This window comes from Triticum urartu, unplaced genomic scaffold (assembly GCF_003073215.2).
Source record: "Triticum urartu cultivar G1812 unplaced genomic scaffold, Tu2.1 TuUngrouped_contig_6820, whole genome shotgun sequence".
In the NCBI taxonomy this organism is placed as follows: Eukaryota; Viridiplantae; Streptophyta; class Magnoliopsida; order Poales; family Poaceae; genus Triticum; species Triticum urartu.
Window position 1 is genome coordinate 1 of NW_024117613.1, and position 9221 is coordinate 9221.

At 42.4% G+C, this 9221-nt stretch overlaps 1 protein-coding gene across 2 annotated transcripts; it reads right to left on the bottom strand.

Annotated features, from left to right (window-relative positions):
• Positions 1-6162: 6162 nt before the first annotated feature.
• LOC125531120 lies at positions 6163-9221 on the bottom strand (the record flags this gene model as incomplete). Of its 2 annotated transcripts, none has more annotated exon segments than XM_048695525.1 (4): positions 6163-6571; positions 7284-7545; positions 7646-7727; positions 8985-9221. In XM_048695525.1, coding segments are annotated over 3 exon segments (538 nt in total), but the record flags the coding sequence as incomplete, so codon positions are not given.

Genomic DNA, 9221 nt, shown 5'->3' on the forward strand with positions numbered 1-9221 from the left:
CGCGGGCGTCCCTGACAGTCGAGCAGCGGCGCCGGCCGTGTCAAGGAGGAGAAGCAGGAGGACGTCGCCGGCGACGACTACGCCCTGCTCAGCGCCTACTTCGGCGCGTAGTTTAGGGTTTTTTTCTGTCCATTTTATTTGTGTAAAAAACGTCTAAATTTCGCCGAAATATGTCGTGTTTGTTGAAATTTGGCCGTGTTTGCTGAAATTTGGCCGAACTGTGGGGACGTCTGGGGCCCGATCTGGGGGCGATGGCTGGGGACGTGCTCGCCCCCAAGCGGCGATTTTCGTCACGTCTTGGGGGCGCAACGGCTGGAGATGCTCTAAGGATCAGCGTCTTGGAACTGCAGTCATCGCTGTTGAACCGTTGAATAAATCTAAAGCAATTGACACCAAATCTCGCTGTTACGCATGCACGACGAGAGGCACTAACCTTGTCAAGACAGCAGGATTCTGTGTTGAAGCTTTGTCGACTAAGTTCAGATGGACGAACACAAGAAGGATCGGTGTTAAAAAGATAAACTCGAAGAAGAAGCGCCGCCATTCGCCCAAACGCTGCACCATAAGTTCAATCGCGATACACTTTTGGCTCAACTCAATTGTACCACTAAAAAAACTTAATCCTTCCATCATCCGTGTTCCTTGTCATCCCATTCTTCCCAAACAGCATACCTTAATGTGTTGCAAAAATTGGAAGCCTATATGCACAATAATAGCCATACAATCAAGTAATTTTTTGATTTAATTGTGATTTTATTTATGCTCCAAGAGGTTTCTTTATACCGCCGCATGCTTATAGGGATCAAAACGGAGTGGAAATCTCCCATTATGTTGAGGGAAAAAAATGAAAATGTGAACGTAAACTTGTAAACTTATAAAACGAATTAGAGAATAAAAAGTTTCTCGTGAAAATAGAAAGGAAGATGAGAAAATGAAATTTTCATATACATACACATGAAAGTGCTACGGATTATAATGCATATACATTTTTTTTGCGGGGAGTAATGCATATACAAATTAATCAAACAAATGGTTAAGGTCGTCTTAAAGATTATTTCTTCCTCATACGTTTCGACGTGTTCAGACATCAAACGAGCGCTGAGTAGTCTTCCCAAAATTCAATCATATGGGCAGTCCGGGCTCCCCATATCCAGACTAAATGTGAAGAAGAAATATGGTTGTCCGGATTATCCGTCATAATTTTTTTAGAACGACTATTCGCCATGTTATCTCCAATATACGGCCCAACACAAAAAAAACCACCCCACACACACCCTTTATTTTTCCTTTCCGGCCCTCCCCTTTCCGCTCGGTGTCTAGCTGTAGCGGGACATTTCTTGCTGGAGCCTGCTACTTTAAAATCAGATGACGTCCACCTCACCTCTGTCGTGCGTTGCAACAGGGATGAAAATTTTCATATTGATAATATAATAGAGTGGGTTAAACTAACACATACTGTTAACACAAAACAATAAATAACTAGAGAGACCATTCTCAAAGGTTCATTCAACTTTGCAAATGCACATTGACATGGGAGGGGAGTGGCGACCTGAATGTATTTCTATTCACCAATAAGCTTCACCTCCAGCCCTCATATCATTCATTGCTAGAGGGATAATTATTGTCCTTCTCTTCCTCATCCTTCCATACTCTTCCACTCCTAGTCTCTTCGCCAACCCATTTTGTTGGCGCCAACCAGTACCCCGTCAACATCAGTGTGTTTGTCAGTGACGCCTCATCTTCCTCCTCCTCTTTCCTCGTCAGGTTTAGTTCTCGTTCCTACTTATTTCTAGAATACTCTTATTTATTTATTTGCTTTAGTTTTGGAACACACTTTCCTTCTCCAACTCCATCGACCACTTGATCGCTTTAGTTCTTTTTCCTTCTTATTCTTGGAACACTCTTCATTTCTACTATAACATGAACCATCTGGTCAATGTAGTATTGTGTTGTTCTCGCCCACGAATGTTTCGATCACTGTCAACGTGTGGACATCCTACAGAGCATGATCGTCATTTATCTTGGGGAACGATAGGTCGCCCATTGTCGCGAGCGCATGATGGCCATTCTGCATGTTGGCAAACAGTGCTCGGCCCATGTACTTGAGAGCCTGTTGATTGTCCTTGCCCACGAACGCTTTCAAAATGATTCAGCGTGATTAACTGCTTGCCTAATTAATTACACAAATAATTAATGGTCTATCTAATTCTCTGCATGCCTAATTAACCGTCATCCAAATCAATAAAGTATCTGCCTAATTGGAAAAGATCCATACTTCTAAGGTGGTGTTTGGTTCTCTAGTCCTAAGACTTTTTCTAGTCCCAACTAAGAAGCCCCTAGTCTCTAAAAAGTCCCTCCATGTTTGTTTCCAGAGACTAAAAAGTCCCTAGTCCCTTTCTAGAGGTTATTAAATGACCATGTTGCCCTAGTATATAGAAAAATAACAATCAAACAACATCATGGGGTGGCGGGCCAATGAGTGCATGGAGGGGCATTGTTGGAAAAGTCTCAAAAAGACTCTCCTTGAGAGTCTTCTTCATTTAGTCCCAAATGCCTAGTTTAGTTCATAAAAAGTCCCTCCCGTTTGGTAAAAAAATCTTTAAGGGGGACTTTTTCTAGTCCCTACACAAAAAAGTCCCTGGAAACAAACACCCCTTAATTATCTATAAGCATAATTAACAATCTATTTAATTCATTAATTGCATTAATGACTCGTTTTCCAAATTAATTCGGTGTGAAAAAAATCTTATTTAAATGGAAATAATTAACTACATGCGTAATTAACTATCTACCTAATTAATTGCATTAAGAGTTTGACTTCTAAATTGATTTAGTGTTTGATTTTTAAAATATTTTTAAATGAATGGCTGCTATGAACGACGACGACGACGACCCAGCATTGTAGGACACATTCCTAAACGAATTTCTTGATATTCGAATGTACACGCTTGGTTTGAGAACATAGCATGTCTCGCTATCTGTATGCCTAATAAAAAATATAATATGACCGCATCCACGAACGTCTGTACATGGCGATGCGACGACCCGCATTCCGCCATGGCCATCCACGGCGCCGTGATCCACGCCCTGGCATTCTTGACCATCGCGCCGGTGTCAGGCCCGGCCACGGCATCTTGCACGATGTCGTGCACGGCGTCCCTCCATAGGGGGGTGCAGATGCGTACACCCACAAGAAAAAAGATACGTTATTTTTGTTGTATTAAAAAAATTGTGATTGTCAATTCATAACACAAATAATGATAAACAATAAATGGTATAGTGCACGCAATTAGCAGTTTGTTGTTGAGGAATATCTAATTTTTTGGAAGGTTATCGTGAAAAAATTTATATCTGTCTTTTAGCAAGGCGACCTCACATATATGGTACGCTTTCTGAATTCTTAGCTACCTATTATTTACATGATTAAATTTAATCAGCACATGCCAAATCAAGCACGCAAACACTATCTCCCTTTTAATGGGATTTAATTATTAAATGAGAGGGAGAAAACCAAATGGTGGGAGGTGAAGCAAACAAAGCAGACAAAAATATACCAGGCTACCAACTCTCCTTTAGGAGTAGAGACGCCCATCGCGCGAGCGCATGGTGGCCATTGTCCATGCATGTTGTCAAGTGGTGCTCGACTATGTCGTTGAGAGCATGTTAATCGTCCTTTCCCACGAGCGCCCTCAAAATGATTGGGTGCGATTAATTGCTTAATTGCTTAATTAATTAGACAAATATTTAACGGTCTACCTAATTCTCTGCATATTTTATTAATTGCCAGCAAAATCAATTAATTATCTCCCTAATTGGAAAAGATCCTCCTTCTAATTATTTGTAGGCATAATTAATTGTCTGCATAATTAATTAATTGCATTAATGACTCGGTTTTCAAATTAATTGGTGCGAAAAAAATCCTATTTAATTGGGCCTAATTAATTGCATTAATGGTTTGATTTCCAAATTGATTCATTGCTCAATTTCCAAAATATTTTCGCATGAATGGCTGATACGAACGAGAACTACCAAGTGTTGTAGGACATATTTCCTTAACAAATTACTTGACATTTCAGTGGTCACATTTGATTTGAGAAAGTAGCATGTCTGACTTTCTCTATGACTGACTAGAAATATAATAAAACAGCATCCATGAACACATGTATGTGACGGTGCGACGACCTGCCTTCCGCCATGGCCGTCTTCGACGCCGTGATCCACGCCCTGGCATTCTCGACCATCGCGCCGGTGTCAGGCCCGGCCATGGCGTCTTGCACGGTGTCGCGCACGGCGTCCCTCCATAGGGGGGCGCAGATGCGTACACCCACAAAAAAATATGTTATTTTTGTTGTATTAAAAAACTTGTAATTGTCAATTAATAATACAAATAATGATAATAATAAATGGTATAGTGCACGCAATTAGCAGTTTGTTGTTAAGGAATATCTGGGTTTTTTGGAAGGTTATGTGAAAAAAATTTATATCTGTCTTTTAGGAAGACAACCTCACATATATGGTACGCTTTTTGAATTCTTATTTACCTATTGTTTACGTGATTAAATTTAATCAGCACCTGCCAAAGCAAGCACGCAAACACTATCTCCCTTTTAATGGGATTTAATTGTTTAATGAGAGCGTGAAAACCAAATGGTGGGAGGTGAGGCAAACAAAGCAGACGAAAATATACCAGACTACTAACTCTCCGGTCAATAACCAATAGCGGAACTCTCCAGACCATTTCGAGACTCCTCGTCATGTCCGTGATCTCATCCGGGACTCCGAACAACATTCGGTCATCAAATCACATAACTCATATAACACTATATCGTCAACGAAAGTTAAGCGTGCAGACCCTACGGGTTCGAGAACTATGTTGACATGAACGAGACACCTCTCCGGTCAATAACCAATAGCGAAACCTGGATGCCCATATTGGCTCCTACATATTCTACAAAAATGGGTTACACCGTATGGTGCTACACATGTTCAAAAAATTGTTATGGCTCGCAATGTACAGAATTTCCAGACGCAGCCACCGCCTCCTCTTCAAGAAAAAAGCTTAGGGTTCTTATGCCTTCCATTGATGTTACCGTCAGTCTGCCTCGTCTTTGATGGACGTACGACTGTGGAGGCACGGTGGACCCCAGCCATAGCCGGTGGAGGTAGGTGTTTTCTGAGTTCATTTAGGATTTGCGTCCTGCTTAGGAAGACGAGGCGATGGCGTCTTCCTAAAGATGGAATAAGTTTCTCCCCGCCTAGCCCCCATTCCGGCGATGCGTTTAACGTTGTAGGAGGGCGTGTTGAGAGTCTTCGACGGATCTCGCGGGATGCGATCGGTGATTGTTTTTGGTGGATCTACTTAGATCCAATCTTTGTGTGTCTTCATTCGTGTGTCTATAGGTTGTCTCCTTTTGATCTATACTTCTCTTCATCAGCAACTGCTGTTGTTCTAATGCCCTAGCCCCGTGTGGTCTTCGCACGATGACTTTTCGAACTGTCTACTTCAACAAGTTTGGCCCGGTTCAAGTGAGGGAGGGGCAATGACGGCGGCACGCCTTCGACTCGCTCTAGTGCTCATGATCGTCGCTAGGTGGTTTACGAACGTGGATGTGAGTTTTTGCTATTTATTTACTGCCATGGCAGGTGATGAATGGATAGAGAGTTTTCTCAGAAAAAAAATGCATCATAATTTCACGCAGGCGCAGCGTGAGCATTGTCACGTCGGAGGCAAAGGAGACGAAGCGAAGCAGTGGAGAAACGGCAGACGGGATAAAGATAAAGCAATATGGATATATGCTGAATCATCTGGCATGCGCGCGCAAGCGGCGGCGGCGGCCACGAAACGAACTGGTGTGAGTGTGACGAAACGGGAGATGCACACAAGCGCAGGACACGGACGAACGGACGACGAGCGCAAAAGGGAGGCGGATGCGTGGATGGCTGTGCGCTGGAAGCGGCTCATTGGCCGACTCTCCGACGCGGCGACGCATAGCAGCTGCGTCTTGGATAACCCGGAGAGTACCACACCTTTCCGGATGGGGCTTGGATTTGCTTCCGACGGCACAACCGTCTCCCGTTGGCCACGCCAGCCGTCCACGCCGAAAGCATTCCAAGTCCAGCCAACACTTGTTCCCACCTCCAGCTTGTTTGTAGGCATTGTGGTAAAGCGCCTCTGGCTTGTGGCTCTCACAACTTTGTTTAATGAATCCAATATTTGACACTGGAGCCCCAATGCTTGAAACTACATACAGAATTCCACGGGAAAGATACATTACACATCATCAGGCCGATCAGTCCGGAGTTCAACTAGAGAGAAGCTCGAGAGGGGAGCTTCCTGACCTACAGCACTTGCTTGGTTTACAGATACAGAGCACCGAGTCAAGTACTCCATATCATATCACCGGCTACAAGAGTGGGCTTTGCTCGAAAACTTCGATTTTCTGACACCCCAGTTGAGTGTTCCATTCTTCAGACTGCGCAAAGCTCTCTTCTTCTATCTACTCCTGCTACCTCCAGCTGCAACGGCGGACATTTGCAGTCCAGCTTCGGTTTGTCTGTCGGCTGACTTGAGCTGCAAAGGTTCTGAAGACGCATGAGTGATGTCAGTACAAGTTTTATTACATCTCTACAAGGTTGTGTCTGTTTATCCTACAGTATTCTGCAAGCATCAAATATGCATGAACAGTTTAGTTAATTATGCAACAGAGCATTCACACTCGAATTATAATATGGAATCTACTTTTTAAACAAAAAATATCTTTATCCTGTTTTTCAAACGTGGCAGACACACAGTAGTGAACTGGTTATGTCGCAATACACATAGGTGCCACATCAGTCGGCACCGCACTGGAACCATCAAAATCACTCCTACGGACCAAAAGTAGATGGAATTAAGCGGTCGAAGGGAAAAAAAAGTGAACGATTTAAGAGTTGGGACCAAATCTACACTCAGCCAATAGTCAAGGGTCTGTCAGATATGCAAGTCTAGTTCAAAAAGCAAAGCGCCATGTTGCTTCAGAAAGGGAGATCAAGCTAATGAAGATTTTTTGTTATCAAAATAGGGCTAGCCATGTCTTTAGCAAATTTTGCTCCAACGTACTGCATGCTGATAAACTGTAGTCCGTTTGAAAATTCCAGTTTGGACCATCCCTCTGGAAACCCTATTTGATCAAATGAATCTTTCTTTCCAGCAAAAAAAAATGGGGGGCTAATATTAACTTTTCCAAGTATGTATGCGTTTAACAGAGATCCAGATAAGTAGGACAAGCAAAGTAGTAACTCACCAAAAAGTTTCTACAATCATTGTAGATACCAACCATATCAGAACTAGCAAGCATGGTAGGTGAAACAGCAGCTGAAAGGCTTGCCAGTCCTTCTCAAGGATGCCTTCTTGGTTGCCCTCACAGCACACTGATCTTCACTGACAGCACACTGATCCTCGCTGACAGAAACTGTAGTGCGCATGCCTTGTGCTTTCTTTTGAGCAGAACGTAGTTTGCCCAAAATTCTGTCCATCGATGATGACCTCTTCTTTTCAAGCTTCATCTGTAATACAAAAGGGCAGAACATGTAAGTCTGTAGCCAAAGCATAGAAACATTAGAAATAATGCAAACATGGCTGATTGTGTACAACCAGAAACAATACCTCCAACTTCCGGATTGCTGCCTCTGCTTTTGCTTTCTGCAGATTTTCCCAAGCAGTGATCTTTGCTTCCTCTCTCTTGCACCTTGACAAAAGAAATACTAGGTATCAGCAACAGGATATATGCCATAATTTGTGTTCTTAACTAGAAGTTAATGTTCAATAGTAACTGAGGACGGCAAACATTATTATCTTGTGTAACAACAGGAAAAACAGGACCATCACTTAGACTGCATAGCAAACAACTAAAAGTATCATTTCTATGAATTTGTACATAGAAATCCAAGATTCACACTAAGCGCATATCTAGTCCATAAATCAATTGCACCCCATTGGTGCCGATTTCTCCTTTTCATTATTTGCCAGTTGATACCTTACTAATTAGAAAAAATTAACCTTGCACAATCTATGTCCTCCTATTCTAAAGATGGGAACCCTCTGGAATTTACTTACCAGAAGGGAACCTGTAATGAGGTGATCTTATGACATCATAAAACACTTTTGAGCACTGAGAGGGTGTTTGTTTCCAGGGACTTATTAGTCTAGGGACTTAAATAAGTCCCTATAAGTCCCATCTAAACCAAACAGGAGGGACTTATAGGGACTTAAAGTGGGCATTTGGGACTTATGAAATAAGACTCTCAAGAAGGGACTTATAGGAACTTATAGTTGTAATATGGTCTTATAGAGACTTATAAGTCCCAGGAACCAAACAGATAGGGACTTTTTAGGGACTTGGGACTTATAAGTTGGGACTAAAAAAAGTCCTAGGACTTATGAACCAAACAGGGCCTGAATTAAATTTGTAACCTGATATGTACCACTTTGCTGAAGAAAGAAACTGGGTAAATTGCAATAAGGTAACTTTTGGAGTGTCATTTCAGTCGCAGTATTTGCATGTTACTCCAGCTAAACTTGCAACTTCAAATTGTGGAAGTTCGTCCAACCCACAGTTAACTGTCGATTGCTTATTCAGATAGCCCACTAAGAACATGTCACAAGTAGCATATCAGGAGGCCACGTAGTAGCTAGATCTATACTCGGTTCGCAACGGCTACCATACTTAGCTCATGACCCTTCCTACCCATATGCATTCTGTACACTTTCAGGCATACAGCCAATTTAGCTTGGCACTGTAGGATGGCCTTTTCATTAATCACACCAATCATTTCCAGAAAAGCAAGTCATCTGTGGAACTCTTGCTGGGAACTCTGACAGCAGGATGGGTATAAGTTTAACAGTTATAACACCACAGTGAAAGCACTCTCTTCTCTGTGCATGCCTTCGTGCTAATCCAAATCAGTTTACTTGTAAACAAAATGGCAAACATGAAATAACTTACTTTGATATGCATCTTTCTCTTTCTTTTTCATCAAAAGATGGAGCCCGGGCCTCTGTAGTCTTCTTCCTCCATTCAACAATATTTGTTGATCGCTTATCAGAGCCTCGTGTTACATGTCGCTTGGACCACCGGGTAACAGTTACTTGATCATCTACCTGCACATCCCTAACTTCAACCTTAGGTGTATGACTATTTGATTCTCTAATAGTATGCCCTGATGGCAAGCTGGAGCAGGAA